The sequence below is a fragment of the Ceratosolen solmsi genome, unplaced genomic scaffold (genome assembly GCF_000503995.2).
Source record: "Ceratosolen solmsi marchali unplaced genomic scaffold, CerSol_1.0 scaffold43, whole genome shotgun sequence".
Lineage (NCBI taxonomy): Eukaryota > Metazoa > Arthropoda > Insecta > Hymenoptera > Agaonidae > Ceratosolen > Ceratosolen solmsi.
Window position 1 is genome coordinate 1,092,573 of NW_011948431.1, and position 21,714 is coordinate 1,114,286.

At 35.1% G+C, this 21,714-nt stretch overlaps 1 protein-coding gene across 1 annotated transcript in view; it reads left to right on the forward strand.

Moving 5' to 3' along the window:
• LOC105364242 (uncharacterized) overlaps positions 1 to 21,714 on the forward strand; it is a 93,381-nt gene that overhangs the window by 1,142 nt on the left and 70,525 nt on the right. The window contains exon 2 of the mRNA XM_011502129.1: positions 197 to 736. Coding sequence (XP_011500431.1) covers positions 197 to 736 — 540 coding nt within the window. The remainder of the gene's footprint in view (positions 1 to 196; positions 737 to 21,714) is intronic.

Below are 21,714 nucleotides of genomic sequence, written 5' to 3' on the forward strand. Positions count from 1 at the left end.
GGAGGAGGAGGTGGAGGAGGTGGAGGAGGTGGAGGAGAAGAAGAAGAAGAGGAGGAGGAAGATGAAGAAGAAGGAGGAGGATAAGGATAATGAGGGGGATGATGGTGATGATGGTGATGATGATGATGAGAAGAAGAAGGTGGAGGTGGACATCGACGAGGGCGACGATGACGATGACGACGAGGACGAGGAGCAGGAGGACGAGGAGGAGGAGGCGATCGATGCCGATTTTTGGGCCGCTGACGTGAGCGAGGATCGGGAACTGGACAATGACTTCTATAAGAACGACGAAGCGGCGAGTCCTCCTCTGAGGACCTACGACGACATAATACGAAGGCTGACGGAGGACGTCGCGACAACGACGACCCCGGCGAGCTCGACGTCATGGAAGCCGACAACGCAGGTGGTGAAACGCGATTATCGCAACACGGAGATCGAAAGGCACTTGCGCCGCGACGATTATGGCAACTTAAGACTCTACGAGAGCAAAAAGGACGGGGTTTCGAGTCTGTCGCGGCACGGCGCACCTCCAGGCCCGAGGAACTCGAACCTCGTCGAAGGCCCGCTGACAGGATCGAAGAAGAGGGGCCCCGCTACGAAGCGAGGGAAGGCCGCGATGGAGGTGGCGGTGGACGAGGAGGTGGTGGAGGAGGAGGTGGAGGAGGTGGAGGAAGAGGAAGACAGAGTCAAGGGAAGAGGTGATGGGGAGTCGGGCACCCAGGCGGACGCTAATACGGTAAGTCCCTTTGTGCTTCCTCACGCTTTCGATATAATGAATGCTGGGCAGATCGGAGGTGTTTCGTGAAAGATGAGACTGCCATTTCGGCGTGGACTGCCCATTCTTTTTCTCCAGTTGTGCCGCTTCCCGGCGCAACATCCTCGGACGGTTTTGGCTGATAGGCGCCGCCTCTCTTCGTTGCGCTACCGACCGCGACAAGTTTCGCTTCAAGGGCTCACGATACCTGGACAAGATAAGGCCGCAGGAGTTTATAAATGCCGTTGTAGCCTCAACATTATTGCAATATTTTTAATATTTAATTTTTATACAAAATTAAGGAATGGATTTTAGTAGCTAAGAATTGCGGAGCGGGGGGGGGGGTTGTTGTGAACGGAGCGATAAATTATATTTGCGACTAGACGCTTTCGAAGATTCGCGAACTGATTTACGTAAACATTATGGGTCGGCATTTCGTCATTTCGGCATTTTTTCGCATAATTTCGCATAATTTCGTAAAATATTTATAGATTTAATAAAATATATGATTAAGCGACAAAGTCGCCGATATATCTTGAAAGATAATCGCGCGCGAAAAAATTATCTGTAATTTGAATTTAATTAAGATGCAATCTTGGCGATCTCAAAGGATACCGATTTTTATTTTCTTTTTTCAATTTATCGAGGTGAACTTTTTTGTTTTTTAATTTAGCAAATTGCTCTGAATAAAACATCACTGAATCTTAATACTCGGTTCGCTTTTACTATGTCAACTTTAATATTTTTACAAAGGATCGTTCTTAATCATTTATTACTCTCTACAATATAATATGTCCGTAAGTTTGATCGAGACTTTTTACAGCATCCCGTAATTATAAATAAATATAAATATTCGATTAACTAATGACATGACTTATCGATGAATCTATGAAAGATAATTCTTGTCTAGTCTAAAAGGAAAAAATATCTATGCATTTGACAAAATAAGAAAGCGCACTGACGCACGCATCATCGTGAAAGTTTAATCAAAATTCATTAAAACTACCTGTGCAATTATATTTTAATATTTAGAAAAATATATTTGAAATTTAGAAAAGGCATTCACATCAGCAATTTTTATCGCGTATATCGTTCATACAAATTTTCTACTCTAATTGGCCCGGGAGACTGTAATTTCCCTAATTATAACATATTTATTATTTCTAAGTAAAAGCAATGGATTGTTTTTGTATTGTGTAGTGTAACTTTATTTAGTAACAAATTAAAATAGTAGAATTTCAGAACACGCCATTCTTAGTAATTATATGAATAAATCGCCCCAAACATAATTGTTCAGTTACGTTGATACAAATTTTTTTTTTTTCCTTAATACTTTTTAATTTGTACTCAAGATATTACTATAATAATCTTGGGGGAATTTTTCAGTTGTGATACTCGACGCTTAAACGTACCTTAAGCAAATATTATTAAAACGATAGTATTGGGTATAAATCAATGCCGTTGACGATTCGTCTGCAAAAAGATTTCCTATTTATTTTTTATTAACCACAATAGCAGTAATGCTTCATCACTCATCGAATCCTTATATTGTTAATAAATGTCATATTGCCAATAAAAAGAAAATTGATAATAACAATCGTTCCTAGATATTGTCGATAATAATCGTTAAAAATTCGATTCCTATATTAAGCCCAATAGGAATGTGTGTCTAATGATAAAGATGAACAGGAGGTCAAACAGCGAGTGTCGCAAAAGTAGGATGGAAGTCGACCTCGCGAAACGCGCTCCAACCTGGACAGCAGTGAATTTTACGAATAAGCCGTGCGCAGCTCCTGTTAAAGCGAAATTTCTGCCACGAAAGGCAGACGACCACTCAGCAGATGCTGTCCGTATCCGCGATATCGCGTCGTCCTTCTCAAATTTCAGGGCGCGATTAGAGCGGGGCGTAACACCTCGGGGACCGTGAAACGGCTTCGACTCCTCTCGAATGAGCCAGCATCGTCGAGGAAGCAAGGTTCGGCCGCGAGGTCAGCCGTCCTCTTGGCGGGGCAGTCGTATTCGACGTTGCCGGGGAGGAAGATTTTTCCAGGCCTCGCCGTGGGCGTCCGACGGCCGAGATAAAATACGGGCCTCCGACAAGTCGGGAGGAACGCCCGCGTAAGTTTGTTCCGGACGCGAGACTCGGTGGACTTTCAATACGAGATACCTCTGTCAGCCACTGTGAAATACAAAATTATTTTTACAAGATGTAGGGGCTGAGGGGGCGCAAGGTGAATTATAGTGGTTGGGTAAAGCGAAAAAGAGATATGAGATTTGAGAATTCGTCGGGTATTTGTAGCCATAGGGTCTTATTAGTCCAGAATGTGATATGTGACATTAGCTTGTATCCTTATTTATCGGTTCGTCTGCGAACGAACGAACGCGATGTTGCATGGGAGAAAAGGAAATCTCCACTTCAGGGAAACGACAAATTTTTTGATGGAATGTTTCAGCCTGGGTTGCGCGAGAGTCGATTTTACAACGATAAATTGTATTTAATAATTTATAAATTGCGGCTTCCCACCATTATTGCCTGCTTTTACATTATAATGATCGTAAAAATGAGATATTAGTTGATAGGGGTAAGCCTGTGGTCAACTATTTAATAATAATTAAATTTATTCGATTTGTTGGGCCCGACATGTCATTATTCATAATATCATTTTCATTAGCGTTGTCGAGCGCTAGATCAATTGGCCATTAATAATGTAAATAAATATAAAAGCCATATTTTAATTAATATGATATTGTCGAATATATATTTATATTCCAATTCGAATAAAAATCGCCCATATCCAGTTATTTAAATATTATACATAATTTCAGATCTCGATATGAAATGAATCTCAGATGAAATGAAAAATATCGTAGGAAAGAGCTTGCGAAGCATTGATTTTAAGGAAAATATAACTAGACAGGACTAATAGAATGGTGTGATGTACATGAGATTTGTGGAGAAAGGATTTATTGAAAAATCTAATTTATGATTTAATTTAGGCGTCACCAAAACGCAATTTAATATACGTATGTAATGTTATTTGAAATAATTGAAAAACTCATTATCGGTATATTTCACATCGCGAACGATTTTTTTCACATTTGGTTCTCATTCTTGCTTTTCATTAGGAAATTTTTCAACTAATTTACATTATTCTTCGTTCAATTGAAGTGGCCAATTCCTAAAATGATTAATCAGAGAAATTCCATCCTAGATTTGATAATTTTTATATTAACATTATTATTTTAGATCTCATTTTGTATACACTAAATTGAAATTTAAGGATAATCCCAATTCATTTTAACGACGCTAATTCACACAATAATTATTTATTTTTTTATTCTTATTATTTTACTTATATAATATATAATATATAATATAATTCTTATATAATATATATATATATATATATATATATATATATATATATATATATATATACTTATATAATATATAATCTTATATACAATTATTATTGTATATAAGAATATCTAATTAGACTCGCAGGGATGTCAAATGAAAAAAAAAAGTAAACAAAAAAAAAAATGGATCTATAAAAGAAAGAAAAAAATCAGTCTTTCTACGAGATCGTAATTTCTACGTCTATTCGTCACGTGAGTGCTTAGACATCTCTCTCTCTGTCTCTCTCTCTCTCTCTGTCTCTCTCTCTCTCTCTGTCTCTCTCTCTCTCTCTGTCTCTCTCTCTCTCTCTGTCTCTCTCTCTCTCTCTGTCTCTCTCTCTCTCTCTGTCTCTCTCTCTCTCTCTGTCTCTCTCTCTCTCTCTGTCTCTCTCTCTACATTATATGATCGAATCCCAGACGATATTTGAAGAAAACATGAGATAAATATACTCATGGCTACACATACAAAGCTAAAAATACAGAAATCACGTGCATTTTAAACACGTAAACATACATAGGCGCGCTTACACACATATATATATATATATACGCGCACGCGTATGCACATAGATTAGATCGTAAAACGTAGAACACATATTATAAAAACGTATTCACATATTATATCGGAGTGAATTTTGCACTTTTATCCAATCCACTGTTTGTAACGTGATGAATTTAACAATTGATAACGGGACGGCCATATCTGTCTAAGCTCCTACTCCTGTAATCGCAAGACTTAAGAGGAAGCTAAGCGCCGAGAATAATAATACGCCTACGAATGCAGCTAATGAAAGGTCTTTATTGTACCGAATCGTGGCGATAATGAAATAATGAAATGGCGTACAATTTGGCACATCGACGGGGCTCTCCCAAACCTTCCATGTCAGAGTGGCCGTATTGCTGTTAAAGAAAGTCCATTAGAATCCGAGGACGGGGAGTTTTCCCCGATTTTCCAACGTTACCATCCGAGCCCTTAATCCGGAGCTTAATGTCCAGGGACACAGGAGACGAGCGCCCGAAAGCTTTCTCCGAAACTATTCGCGCGAATCGCAAACTCGTCTCCTTTCGCACGGGGAGGCCTTTGATTAACGATCTCGAAATCTAAAGATTATTTTGGTCCGCGTCGTCGCGCCATGAGCCTCGCGAGTAAAAGGGAATGGGAGGAGAGGAGCAGCGCCGCGCGCATAATAAAAGCGTATGTACGTACTTGTTGGGTACACGAGCTCCGTTTCTCCTTTCTTGCTCTAACCGTCTAGGATATTTAATAGGCGTTTACGTTTCTTTAAGTCTCGCCATTTCGCACTCCTTTCTTCGTCGCGCCGACTTTCAGATGGCGTATTCACTTTCATTGCGTGTGTAGCTGTCGCGAATTGGAATTTGTGGCAAGTTCGTAAACGATTTTTGGCTTTATTTTCCCTCCGGCCTCTTGAATAGCAAATTATTACAGCTTGCAAATCATTCACGAGCAAATTCCTTAATTTGCTTATATGTGAAGAGCCATTAAATCTAATTTTGTTCGGATTTTAGTTATTCGTTAAGAAAAAAAAAAAAAGAAAAAAAACAAAAAAAATATTTTTAATGATCATGCAAAGGCAAATTAAAGGGCGAAGAGCTTTTGTTCTCCTCCGAAACGTACTCTATGAAAATTGTCATAGTACCAACATTGCATTATTATTTAATCTTTTAAATATCCACTCTCGATTTCTCAAAGACTTTCTTTAAGTCGATAAACGTACTATGCACAGTTTAATCAAAATCATTATTTCAAAAGAATAAAATTCAAATTTTTTACATTCATTGTCCGTTGGTGCATTGAGCTTTAATTTACGTTAATAACTTTTATCACCGAGATAACGATAACTAATATGTTGTTATTATTATTATTATTATTATTATTATTAAAACTTTAAACGATACGCGAGTCTACAACTCTACGTACAATTGTCGTTTATACTTATTAATCGATGTAGACACACAAAAATCATTATATCTTTAGATAAATTACTTCATGTACCATTTTGGCTGACTTTTGCTCTCCAGCAGAATAATTACACACCAATGCATATTAGCATATTTATTGGCAAATATAATTACCTTGCATTTCCCATCCATGTGAGCGTGCGTGTGCTTCAAAATTTTCATCAGAAATTATACATTATACATGCCATTTGAGGCCTATATCAACTCTATGATAACGTAATTATCTGCACTTTATCCGCAGATACCTAAGTAGAGCCTCGCTACTACTACCTCTTTTCAATTGAATCTTAGTACTTCGAAAGATCGGTTAATGTATATTCTAGGAGTTCACGTGATATTAACTTATATCCGCAGTCAAGAATTCCTTTTCTGTTATTAATTAATGTCTTTTGCTCGACTCGTTTGTAACACTTATTTATTAGCAGATTTACGTAAGCGAGTCCGTCCATATCTCACCGATTTTGCCTGGCTTGCCTGCTATTTTATTCTTTATCGTAACTTAACATTTTAAAACAACATAACAACATTATGTAATTAGCTTTACTCGATAGATTATCACAATACTCATACTATTGTTAACAACGCCCGTACAATTCTGGTGGATATTATATTGAAATTATTTCAACATGAGCTTGAAGTTAAGCCGCTTAAATGCCACCGTACCGCCTTCAGTATGTACCACTACGGCATTATAGAGTACATATAAGCGAAGTTTAAAGTTCACGGCGAGTGTTTGCGAAATGGGTATAGAGTTTTTGTGGCCACACATCTCGGATTATATTAAGGCGAGAAATTACAAGATCCCTGTTAGTTCCCGAGGCTTCGATACCTAATATTTTTCAACGCAGCCTTATTCTATGATCTCGATCTCGAGTACGATAGATACGTATTTTATCGACTAGTCGATCTTCAATGTAAGCAGGGGAACTGTTAATCATTGCCACTACTCGATATATACTTCGTAACAAAAAAAGAAAAGAAAAAAGAAAAGAAAAGAAAGAAAAAGAAAGAAAAAAAAATAGAAAGTTTTTTTCGGCTATAACACGTTTGTTAAGAATTCGAGTTGTGCCATCAATGCGGTATTGAGGTAGTTGACCCTCAACATTTCATGCGAATTCAGTGAGCCGGTAATTTTAATAAAATTACGTTATATGCCCTTTCGATTATTTCCTTCTCGAGCTTGCTTCCTGGAAGTTTCATTCTCCTGTCCTTAGCTCTTACTTTTTCTTCATTTATGAATCGAGCGCTTATTTATCTATTCAGCTAGGAATTCATTTCATCGCTATCTCTTCTAAGATTTCAAATAGCAGATCAGCTTATCCACTTCCCAATGGAAACTGAGATAAACAATATTCCAATTACATAGGTTCGCTGTATGATTGCATTGAGGAGAACAATATATTTTATAAAATCGTACGATCAACTAGTTTCAATTTGTATTTGAATCGTGGTAATTTATGCTTTATGTTGGAAAAATGTTCCTTAGCTGATGCGCGGTTAACTTTATTCGATAATTACATAAACATTTACTTGGTCATCGACATTTTCTAAACTTAGTTGTTAAAACTTACATGGACATTATTGGAAGTAAACGCTAGTTTTACACTTAATCGAACGTTCTTAAAAGTTTTTATCGGTCAGTACCTTGAACCTATTCTATCAACGTCGCGATAACCGATTGATCAATTATACTCCAATTCTGTCATTCAAGACAAACGATTACGTAACCGAAGGCGCAATACATTTCCTAAAATTTCTTACGACAATCGAGCAAAGCTATTCCATTTAATAAACTATTTCTTAACCTAATCATTCATAAACACTTCCATGATCCCATCGTATTTATGGGCGAAAACATGCTAATTTGCGATACATTTCCATTTCCTTGAAACAAGCAATGGCGGGACTTTACAACGGATCGACTCCAATGGATCTGCTCTACTAACCACTACTAGTGCAAACCCAGTAAATACATATATAATGAATTAAAGAGATAGAGATTACCGAATTTGACTTTACTAATTCACCAAATAGGATTATTTGCACGATAGCTTTTACAATTCAATGAACAGTAAATAGTAGTGAGGCCGGTGGACAAGCTAAGCTCAAATTTTCAATCTTGAGATTTGCCAATCCAGCGCAATGCTTTTTTAATCCTTGCACGCATTAAGTCTTTTCATCTCTCTCTCTCTCTATCTCTCTCTCTCTCTCTCTATCTATCTCTCTCTCTCTCTCTCCCTCCCACTCCCCCACTCCTCCCGCCACTGGTCACCGCTGCTCTCGCACAATCTATACCATCGGCGCTTTATAATATTCGCATGGCAGAATAGAGAAGCCGGGCTGGACCGTAGGCAGTTGTCGTTGCGGGCCCCCCTCCGCCCGCCATGGGTGACCGGGAGTACCGCGCGTCCTACGCGTCCCGGATAATTGAGCGTAGTGCGGGCTCATCGACATTCTTCCTTCGGGCCATGAAGGAGGATCTTGCCGCGAGGCTAGGACTTCCTTCTGCATAACTCGAGCGTGAAGCTACGTTTGCCGCTGACTCCGCGCGCTCCAACTCCAACAGCTCGCAATTTTTTTTTTCTTTTCTTTTTTTTTTTTTTTTTTTTCATTTTGGGAGTGGCGCATACGACTTTCCGAGCCGAGGTAGGAGGTTGGCTTATCGCCCTGAATTTCTCGTTACGGGCTTGTCCTGAAAATCGCACCCCGCATGTTTGTGCGACAAATTAATATTTCACGAAGCCCGCTTTATTAAAAAAGCAGACCTCGTAGTATCGCGATCGAGCGATGCGACAAATTGCTTACGAAGAAAAAAACAAAACGGACAAAAACAAAAATCTGTCCGTTAATCTGTTTGCTGGCTTATTTCATCGCTTTTACGACGTTAAAAGTAATTGTTAAATTCTAGACGCACTTCATGTGAAAGTGATTGATTAGTCAATCAATTGGATGTAGCCTGAAATCTTCTCCATTTAAAGTGACTGACAATGACAGCCATTTTGGAAATTGCATTAGGATAAAGTGTGAACTAGTAGGAAGGGAAAAAGAAAATATTGTGAAAGTCCAATTGAGCAAATTCGTCTAAAATATGTTTTAATTTTAATGAAAGAATCGCGGATTAATGGGCTAATTTAATGAGTCGTACGCACGGGATATAAAATGAAAATACGTTATATTTATTAGAGTAGTTTACGTTATATTTCCAAGGTTTAATGTTGATATTTTTAATGGAAAAAATAATAGCTAACTTATAAAATATTGCGCCATTAATTGTAAAGTCGTCTTTTGTTGTTGTTGTTGTTGTTGTTTTTTTTTTTTTCACTAATTCAGGTACACCAATTATAAAAGCATAAACTTAAATCCAACATAATATCGTGCCGTAAACGTCATATAATGGCGGTTAGCGTGTAATTGCGAGAAGTATGTAGCTCGCGTGGAGTGAACCGGAAAAACTACGAAAACCTAACTAACTATTCATCCTAATATAAGCGCCATCCGGACAGTGGGATTCGCCGTCTTTATAAGCCACACATTCAGGAAAGTCTCGTTAAGCTCGTTAACAAGCCCGCGATTGTGTGAAACTAACAGGCGCCTAATTTCATTAAACAGACCCGTCCCGCCCGAGTTGCGATAAGCTTGCGTTAGCGGCTTAAAAATGCCTGAACTTCTTTTAGGTAATAAAACAGAGATAACTAAAAATAAAAAATAAATAAATAAAAGCCCGTTTCATGTGGAAGCGTAATCATGTGGAATCTTGTTTGAGAATGTTAAACATATTTATTTTCTAGCTCGACAATATTATTGCTTTCGGGAGTAAGATACAAAGCGTATAAAGGTTACTTGGAATTTCCTTACATCCTTCCGATACTTATAAATATGAAATAGAGCTTATAAAAGTCGAAAGATCGAAAAGAAATGTGTATATTAACCTATATCATCGAACTTTTAATCACTGTTTTATTATTTTATTGTTTAAATATTGGTAGTCGTTAGTCGAGTTGTTTTATCAATAAATTATTTATCATTTCAATGATTCTCTATTATTATTCATAATAGTACGCGATATAGATTATACAAAAATTGTAGATTTAAGAAGTTAGTTGTTAATTTGTAGATAGTTTTTAAACAGGAACCACTAGAAGACGACCGCACAGCTTTCAACAAGTCAAATAATTTAAACTTGGTATCATTTGAAAGCTTAATTGTTATTTATATCCTACGCAATTTCATTTCAGTTCTTACACTCAAACAAGCACGCGCGCACACACACACACACACACACACACACACACATATATAAATTATTGAAAATAAACGATCTTGGGTAGGATCGTGCATTTTTATAATATTTTAATGAGTAAATTAAATATTTTTCCATATCGTATTCAAGAGGGAAGTACTCAAACCATACTTTTTATAAAACATTATGATTTATATTTCGAACGGCCAGTTCTGATACCACACGTTCCCGTCAGGTGTTCAAACAGAAGTGCGCACTGTAATTCAAGTATTTCAAGAAATATAAAGAGCGTCGCGAATTACAAGGAGAGCCACGAAGAAAGCCAAAGAGGCCAATAAACCAACATAGCTTTTACAGGTACACAAACGCCCTCGCAAAGCGATTAAGCGCATACAAAGACGACTTGCACACGCAAAGGCACATCTGACTCGGCTATTTAAACTACCATCTTGCTACGAAGAGACACTTTGAGACGAGGGGGAGAGAGAGAGAGAGAGAGAGAGAGAGAGAGAGAGGATGAGGGAATAAGAAAAGGAGCCTTACAGTCTTATCAGCTCGATGCATACGCCCGCACCATCGTAGCCTTGTTTAAGTCTGCAAACTGCTTGAGAAGCGTCTCGCGTTACTTCGGAGCAGCGTCTCCCTCCTAAGATTTCAAGGGCGGATTCAGTCGCGTTGTCTACGTCTCGGTACGCGCTCGCTTTTTCTCGTTTATCCTTTTGCGGATATAACGTCAATATTTGCATATATTGCGCGAATGTAGATTACCTGGGAACAACCCGCCGCCCCTCCCCCATCCCCCATTCACAAACCCACGGAGTAGATAACGCGTGTGCATTTAGTCGTGGACTCGCACGCAAATTATAAATTATGAAATGTACTCTCGGGAACTGTAAGATTTGAGCGTTGACTCGAGGTTCCAACTTAAATATTAAAGAGCTTAGGAGGCGTCGAAAAACGTTTCTTGGCAAATAAAGATCGACTTATTTACTCTTGTAAAATGCGGTATAAGTAAGTAGAGAGAGAGAGGGAGAGAGAGAGAGAGAGAGAGAGAGAGAGAGAGAGAGAGAGAGAAAAAGAAAGAGGATGAAGTGGGTTGGTAAGTGATTCCATATATTTCGGATTTGCGTATGTTATTTCTGCATGAATTACAATTTTACAACAATTCGTTAAATATGCTAAGCCACACCAAGTCCGTGTTAATTCAATCTACTGAAATAGTTCGATTATACATTTCCACCATTTTCATTCCCCTTAAAATAATCTTTTATTAAATTAATCGCGAGCACTTGCTCAAGATCATTTCATTCCAATTAACAAATCACTCCGCTGAATAAATTGCCGTGAATTTAGAATAATCGACAAATTAAATGCATATAAATGAAAATAAAGCTATAAATTTAGTTTATTCAATAAATTGTAGCTTTGTTTTTACCTCCTTTATTCTACAATAAATTTATGAATATGTTAGAATAAATTAGAATCCATAATCAGTATTTTATTTAAAGGATTATATAATATGACGTGATTTGTTATGATAATTATAAGAACAATGAATAATAAACAACTTTGATAATGAGTGTTTTATTATGAGAATTTTATTTTAATCCGATATATTTGCATCATGAATTTTATTCTCAATATACTTCAAACAATATAAATATTAGTAATTTTTTTATTCGATAAATTCATAATTTTGTTTATAATTAATATTTAATTTAATATTTCACTTTATTAAAAATCATATTAATAGCTTAATATAATTATTTATCAAAGTTGAGAAAGCATTTTGAAATTTACATTAGCATTGTATTGATTAAAGAAAACTTTATTTTGTCCACAATTAGATTTTTCCAATAGATGCTCTCTTTCTTTCCCAGATCCTCTCTCTCTCTCTCTCTCTCTCTCTCTCTCTCTCTCTACTATCTCATATTTATATTAATTGCTCCTTCGGTAAAAGAATTTATAAAATTTATGAATTTTCAAGATTTGTGACTTATTATTGTAAGGAGAACTTACAAATAATTTAGATTGAGGCTTTGAATTTTGATTGCCGTATTTTTTGTTTTCACTGCCATTCTCTCGTTTAATTACAGTTTCAAATCATTAAGGGCTACGCTCGTTACACGCAAATAGATCGAATTCTGTGCCACTTAGAGCGACGAACGCCAAAATATACCGTTTGAAGGAAATTCTTATTATTGCACGAGTTCAGGAGTCAAGAAGCAAACAATCTGGCGACGAACGCAATGTTTGGCATTTTCTTCTTTGCCGAAGGCATTCTAACATTATACGGCCGCCTTCGCTTGCTGTATGTCAACGCATAGAACAGAGTAGCGAAGTAAGGATTTCTCTTTGGTAGTTGAGCGCTGATAAAGTACACACGACACAACATACGACCCGAGGCAATTTATCCAAGTCTCAGAAAATGCTGCTCGTTAACGAAATAATAAACATTTTTTTTTTTTTTATAAAAGTCAAACAGTAGTGTTGTTGGAGTGTTCCTTGTACGGAACATGACATTGTAATCCCGGAAAACTCCTGTGATCTTTTATTCCGGCATAACGACGGTAGAGAAGCGCCAATATATGCACACACAGACAATTATGACAAACCACTGGAACAATCAATTATTATAATGCTTTTGTGCCTTGTAAATATTTCATTTAATTATGCGTCTTAAGTAGAAACATGAGTATTTTTAGCGAGAATATACCGGTATTGCGGACATTATTTATTAATGAAAATTTCATAAAGGACGGATGATTTTTTTGTTTTTACTTTGGAAGGCGTTAAAAAATGCTTTGAATAATAGCAAAGTTTTTTTCTTAAAGGCTACATATTATAAATGCAGAAATCAACAATATCGTCTGTCAAATTATTACAGTTTTCAATATTCGATAATGGAGTTTAAAAATAAAGGGAAAAGAGCTTCATAATTAATAATAGCAAGGATTATGGATTTTAGACAGCGTAAATGATAATAAAGTGTCGCGAGATGATCGTTCTACGCGTCTATCGTGAATATCATCATAGTTTGAAATATTTGCAAAGAATTATTTAAATAATCGTTAGCTCGCGATCGATCGATACATTTATTTAGACCGCATATTTGACAATTAGTAATTAGGCAGAAAATAATCTCTTCCCATTACGCCATAATCATTCCACACAGTGTCAATGGCATAAAGAAGCTTAAAGATAAAATTACGATGACGAATGTAACGATGTGCTGAATCGATAAGATATTTTTTGTAACAAACATATTTACCATGGAATATTGGATTTAAAAGGAATTTTGCCGTGAATTTAAGACGATCGCATATAAATTCTACTAAATAAGCTTAATATTATCCTACGTTAAGATAAACGTTTAAATTTTATTTAGAAATGATGCTATTGAATTTATCATCGTTTACAATTTATTAGAAAGACTTTGTTGCGATGAATATTAAAGCATGAAAGTTTCATGAAATGATAAAATTGAATTTTATCATCTGCCGTAACTCCTCTTCTTCTAATCGACTGCACAGTTTCCCAGAATAGTGATGTAATTCATTAGTGTATTGATAAAGCGAAAATGCAGTCAACATATTACAAATACGAGAATCCTGTGCTTATTATTTTTGACCTACAAACACTTATGCAATTCGTAGAAAAGCTCGTTTACGAATCAATTATTCAGTATATTCGTTCTTGAACTTTAAACTTGCAAAAATTTTCTTTATCGGCTGCCCCTTTTGTAATATTATAACTTTAATCGGATACAATTTAATTATCCCTTAATATATTACTACATTACATCAATTAAAATGAGCCAAATATGTCATTCATATGGCTTTAATACCATAGAGTTTAATATTTTCAAAGACGGTTTAAAAATTACAACATATAGAAATGCTTCGAAATACTTTATCGTAAATACAAACTATTTGATATCACGAAACCATAAGCAGCTTGAAAAAAATTATAATAAAAATAATGAATAAGAACGTATGCTTTTCATAAATGTAGGACGTGAACGGATAAAAAATTTAATGTAACGAGCGTACGTTTAAGCTTTTGTGCAATTAATAAGAGCAACCCGCTTATTTAAGGCTATCATTAAAAAATATTAAAAATTTTTAATTGGACGTGACATTAGGTTTATAAAATTTTGATAAGATTAATAAAAATTGTAAAAAATAATATCATTGGAGACATTGGAGAGTCGTAAGAATCACAATAATGGCTTCATTACCTATTAACATGACATAATTAAAATATTACTTACATGTAAGGAGTATTTTCACCTTATTAGACAATTTAATATATATATATATAATTCATGTTATTTGGAAAGAGATGCGACGTACGCTTACGTAATGTAAATAAAATCTACATTTACGTATTAAAAGCTTTATGCTTGTGAATTGAAACAAAAATCATTTCATACATAAAATTGATTTACTGTGGGCGTGGCAATTTTCTCGCTACAATGTTGTGATTATGTTTTGATCCCATGGTTGACAGCGTCATAACGACCGTACGCTCGAGTCCATAAGATAACGCATTCAGAAATCTCGTAGGAGTACCGGATAAATTGGCCAGCCACCCATCATTACGGCGCATTACAACATTGCAACGCAGTGCATCGAGACGCGTCCAGAAATTACCCGCATCACGACATCTAGCGTCGATAAATCAAATAAGCCAGATGTCGTCCCCCTCGATTCATCCGAAGCTCTAGACAATCGTATAATGGGAAAGCGCCAGTCATGCGCAAGCTCCGACTACGCTACAATTACGTAATGACACGGGGTCGCGCGGTACATGTCGAGGCCACTCTTATTATACAAATATAAGGACTTTGGACTCGTCACCGCCACCTTTATCCATCGAGTCTTGGACATTAGGATACAGTTGCAATCGCGGCGGATCTTAGGATCTTATCGTCAGGAACCCCATTCGATAGCTTGACTTACCTCGTCCGATTTCACCTCTGAAGCAAAGCACTTCAAACTTTATTCCGGGATCTTCATCATTTTTACGTGCAATTCCGAAAGGCGGCATTTTTACCCATTTTTCCGCAATAAACGGCAAATTTCGGCATAAAATTTAATTACACTTTTTATGGGGTTTTTTTTTTTTTTTTTTACGTAATTTATATAGATAATGGAGTTTGTCTAAGCTCTTTGAAGAATTGATAATAGTCGATAGTGCATTAAGCATTTTGCAAAAATAAATTCCTTAGAGTCAAGGGAGAGGTAGTAAAAAAATTAACTTGTCATTCTTACCGGCGAGTAAATAGTTTTAAAATAAAGAACAATGAATATTTCATTAGTTTTATAATATACGTTATATACTTATAAAAGCATGTAGTATTGGCTAATGTTAATGACATAAGAACATGTTAATTTTATATTGTTATACGTATGAAATGCTTATATTAAGAGAAGAAAATTTAAAGTCGAATTAATAAAGTTTTTTTTTTTTTTTTTGCCTATTTGTTTTGTTTTGATGATGATAGCTTGTGTCGACAAATGCGACAATTAAGATGATGTAAAAACAATTGAAGGAGCGTAAATTCAACATATATATATATATATTATTTATTATTCAAGATCCCCAATAGTGAAGATTAAAGATTAATGAACGCTCCAATAGATCATAAATTGGTAAATAATTGACATTGATACAACAGCATCTAAATACTTCCTACATCCATCCTCTATTTATAAAAGCCATTAAATTTATCCGATAATTCCGATGCGTGATGATTTATTTTCGAATCGACTATAAAGTTTACCGATTATTACAAAACGATCTCAACAATATCTTTTGGTTCTAGAAGATCATTAATATTTTAGCCCACTGTTGGCTAATAAAACATTTCAATAATTTCATAAATCAAATTAACCCAGTTTAAAATTGTTCATTACGTATGTGTATTGACTTAAACAAGCATAATTAAAATGACAGTTAACGTGCAATAAAGAAATTTATTACGGCAAGTGATAAGAGTCTAAAGCGAGTTCACACATTAACTTTATACGTAGCTATTTTTAGTTTACCGGCACAATTACAACGACGAGGGCTTTCTTTTTTCCTCCAACTTTTATTTCATCGAAGCCGTCTGAAATCCATCAGCGATCGAATCGTCACCTGCGCGATCGATGCCTTTCCACAATAATCACAAAATACGCAATGTATAAAAAAAAAAGTTAGGTCGAGCGCTTTATTAAACGGTGGAGATCGACGATGGGGATCGACTGAGAGAGAGAGAGAGAGAGAGAGAGATAGCGGCGGCTGTGGCGGTGGTGGTGGTGGCGGTGGCGGTGGCGGTGGCGGCGGTACCGGTGGCAGCGGTAACGCAGGAAGACACACGTCGGTGGGCATCAAAGCGATCACCGTGAAAGGCGATGTGCGAGTGCTCCCAATTGTCAATGTACCGACGAGATACGAATAATGGATCATAGATAGCTTATGCAAAGCTCGCGGTTCTTATGCTTTACCCCCCCCCCCCACGACGCCCCCCCCCCCCCCCCCAACCCCCCCCCCCCCCCCCCCCCTCTAACTGCGCCTACTCTTACTGCTCTTAATCCGCCTCGTGAAACGCAAGAAAGGCAGGTGTAATCGATTCAGCCCGTTTCAGCGAACAAAAGTCTCGAGCAGCTCCAGGCTGATGCCATGCCTTTTTCAACTTTGCTCAGCTATTGGTGAAGATTAATGATAGATCAGAGCCTTTATCATGCTCGACGTTTTCTTATTCCGTACGATTGCTAATGCAGCACGATTTCTTGAATAAATCGCTCGCTAATTTTTATGCCCGATAACCAGTTGCGGGATCATTACCTCAGATACGATTCTAATTTATCGCTCCTTTTTCCCGTCTTTTGGAATACGAATTGTCGATCGAATTGCTTGTAGAGCGGATATGCATCATTTGGCCAATTTGCTTAATGAATTATGAAATTTGACGGGATATTTAGATGTTCTCTCGATATATCGTCACACATGTAGCTATTCATTCAGTAGGGTTGTCTATTGGCTACTTTTAAAAGTACCTGGAGCGAGCTAAAGTTATAGACAAGAGGGAATTAGTATTGATTATACGAGAATTTCAAATTCGTAGAATATGTAATGTCTATTTGCAACATGTCGGTCTGAAAATGGAATATCATTTTTAACCGACAATCGTATTTAAATTAATGTTTATTATCAAACAGAAATTCAACCTTTTGTCTATATAATAATTTTTATTCAATTTTTAGTGTTTATATTTTATTCTACAGAGCCCTATTCTTCTATAATATCTGTTGCTTTGAGTAATAATAATTTTTTTTTTTTTTTTTTTGGAACAGTTTCTTCAAAATATCTTCAAAATATTAAAAAGCAGTCGACATTGATCGTATTTTTTTATATATACACACCGATCACAATAACGCTAGAGACGGAATTCTATTTTAGATCGTAATAAGGTCAGAAACTATCTCATTTGGATGTCCTCCAAGCAGCAGCTTTGGTACAATAACAGGTGTAACGTGCATCTTTAAATGCTCAAGTGGCACATACACAGAGAATTTCGCAATGTACATACAATAAAAATTGAATTATCGCCAGAAGGAAAAAGAAGGCAAGAATGAGTTTGATAAATTTTTAATGCTTTCCCTAATTCGTGAAAAAACTTGTATGGTGGTTTGAAGAACCGGTTTGAAGAAAAAGATATTCCTCCCCGAGAAAAAAGAATCAATCGACAGATAAGGATCGGAGGTTCGCTTTAATTAAGTAGTCATCGGACCTCGACCTCCTCCTCGGCGCAGCGTAAAAGTGTTTCGATAAGAAACGCCCAAAAATTTGCGCGCACTGCAATTTCTCGGCGCCTCCATTAACCTTTCCGCTTTGCTTGTTTTTGCCGAGGCGAATGAAGCCATTACGAATAAAATAAAAGCCAGGAAAAGCAAGGGACGAGGACGTTTCGTCTTGCCGGTACTTGGGGAACACGTTGCCGTGTTTACTTTGGCGTAATAAACGATAATGCGCATTCGGTGGATGGAGCTAGACTTCTTTAAGCGAGTGCTAGTGCATAATCAACCAAAAGTCCGTTAACCCTTGACCGAAGTGAAGTCATGACACTCTCGTGGCAGATAATCCTAAGCCCGATACGTCTCGTTGAAACAGAGAATTTTTCTATCTAATGATGAAAGTGACGTAACTTTTATACAATAATTATTGTCCATTATAGACGCCGATTGTCAATTACTATACACTTTGTCATTAAATGAGTTTGAATAATAGACGGCATTATGTAGAGTAATTCTTAATGTTAAAAGAAATTTGTGAATTGTAGGAATTGTTAACGCGAGGAATAAATAAATCTGGCATCAATATAATTTGATAAATCAGCATAACGAACGAATATATTCAAAGCTTTATTATTATTATTAAATTAATTCCGACGCTTTTATCAATTTGTACACGCATTGCGATAATAATGGCAGGAATTTTTATAATGCATCGACTATAATAGTCGTCATTATATATTTCCATTGATTTTTAAATTTTAGCAATTATTTAATACAATTTATTATACACAGACATACGTAATAGTATAAAACAATAATTGTGCGTACATTCTTATGATTCGGATAACATATCGTACTTTTAAATTCCATTATTTAAAAATTATATTAATTTATTAGTTATTGAGTTAAACTTGTTGTTTTTTTTTTCTTTTTTTTTTTTTTTTTTCTTTTACCTAAACATATGATAAGCAAATAAAGAACCAATTGTCTTTAAGCATTAGCTTTTTCTTTTTAGGGGTTTTGAATTAAACTATAAATGTTTAGATTTATTATGTGGAAGTTGAAGGTACATTCGAAGTATACGCCTGAGCGTTTACATTTCATCAGGTAGAGCCACTGTTGTAACGAAAGGGTTTCCATTTATTCCTTTAATGTCTCGGGGAAAAAAAAAAAAAAAAAAAAAAAAAAAAAAAAAAAAAAAAAAAAAGTCAATTATAGGTGTCAATTTTGTCTCGTAGATATTTTTCGTCCAAAAATGAATGTAAAAAGGCAGAAAATGAACAATTTTATGAGGCACGTTTTTCACTACGTGCAGAATCATTTCCCATGCAGCTTAGTACGTGCCTTCCCTCCGCTAATAGTGTAAGAAATGAAATAATTCAAGTATTGACAAATTTCCTCGAATGAAATAGATATTCTTATGAGAATCACGTTTTGGAATACGTTGATTCACTGTGAGTGCGAATTTATTGAGTATGCTGTCTTTTTCATATTGATAAGGGCACTCGGGCTAGAATATTAAAGCAGCCCATAAAATCTACATCTGCCTTTAATAGATAATTAACAATTTTTCTAACATTTCAATGAAATTTTAATAATAATTTACTTGAATTTCTTTATTATATATTCGTATATTATATTTTTAATTTACATAAGCTATTTTTCCTAATTGGCCTCTACTAAATTCATTTAACGTGAACTGATGAATTGCGCAAGTTTTAATTACTTCAAAAACTTCATAAAATAGTTCTCTATATTAAACAAGCTTTTAACTAAGCTTCAAACTTTTTAACTAAGTAAATTTCAAAATTTACTTTAAATTTTTGCATATATATATATATATATATATATAAATATGTTACGTTTTTAAAGCATAACAACGACATTTTCCATCAATCATATAATCAATCACATTCTATTCACGTTGAATTACATTGACTGGTTGGGTTCATCTTTTTTTTTTTTTTTTTTTTTTTTTTTTTTTTTTTTTTTTTTTTTTTTTTGTTTTACTTTTAAATGATAGATTAATTAATTTTAAAGAAGAGTAAAAGTAAATATACTTTAGATAGCTTTCACCTAAATATTAAATATATATATATGTATAGAATAAACATTCTACATATATTAATACTTTCTTGGCATATTTTACTGCTCATGAAGGTAGATATTTCATAAATGGAAAATTTAATGAGATATTTCGACAATTATGTTTATTATCTTTGATATAAAAAATTTTTCATTAATCATCTGGAATATCTTATGAAAATAAATACACGCTAATTACGCATAATGGCAATAAGTCGTATGGTGGACCAGTCGTGTTGAAAATCTCAGGAGCGCTGCAGGCATCCTTTCAACAATAAAGATTGACCGTCTACGTATACATCATGATAATTATCATTATAATTACAATTGCAATAATTGCCAGAAAGGAAGCATGTATGTTCCAAGGTCTTACATAAATACGATATTTTATTTATTATTCAGTCCTATAGCACATGCATTAGCAATGAGCACGTGTACAATTTTACCAAATGTTTTTAACAAAAATAAGAAGTTAAAGTGATGTTAAAAGAAACAATGCGCGCTTGATAGCTGACAAATCGTATTTTTATATTTGAAGCCATTAAGTGGCGTATATAATTAAAATAATAAATCAGTCACATCAGTGACAATTTCTATACGTAATTTAAACTTAAATGAATAGACATGATACAATGCTATTTCAAAGACTTGTGATGGAATATCACCTTATATATATATATATATAAATAAAAAAATAAAATAATATAACTAGAAAAGTATGAGTACAATGAAACGTTGAAATAATGATAAATATAATGAAAATTCATCAAACATCGTTCAAGATATATAAGTAAGAATAAAAATTTATATCGAATGCAAAGAAGATTAGATTATATTATATCTACGACTTCTGCGATCGTTTGGGTTGGTTACGATGTTTAAAAAATTTATATACAACCTTCTCTTTAAAAAAAAAAAAAAAAAAAAGAAAGTCTGATTATGAATATAAATATAAACATAAACATAATAAGTATGAGAAATTGTATTCGACATTTTTCTTAAAATTCTCGCTACGCATCTATAGTAAGTTTGAGAAATATTTGTTGCATAAATATTTACTTTACGCATTGCACAGTAGATGTAATGATGACTTTAGTATCTTAAAAATAATAGATCCTCTTCAGACAGAGGAAAGTTAATAAATTTCAAATATTTAATCGGGTAGAGGACAACTTTACTCGTACATTTAAGAAAATCTCAACTCATTCATGTAATTCTATTCATCAAAGCAGTCGCAGTCAATTTCCCAAATTATATAAACGAACCGTAATAATGCTAATAATGCTAATTATCATTGGAACAAATGCCAGATGTAGCGATATTACAATAAAAATGTGAAAGAAGATTTAGAGAAGCAAGTAAATTAGCATAAGTAAAGTCACGTTTATTTGAAATGAATGAATAAGCTCTGGAAGCAGAATATCGTGAACGAAGGCTTATGTCGCTACATACCTGAGCGTCAGCTCTAAAGG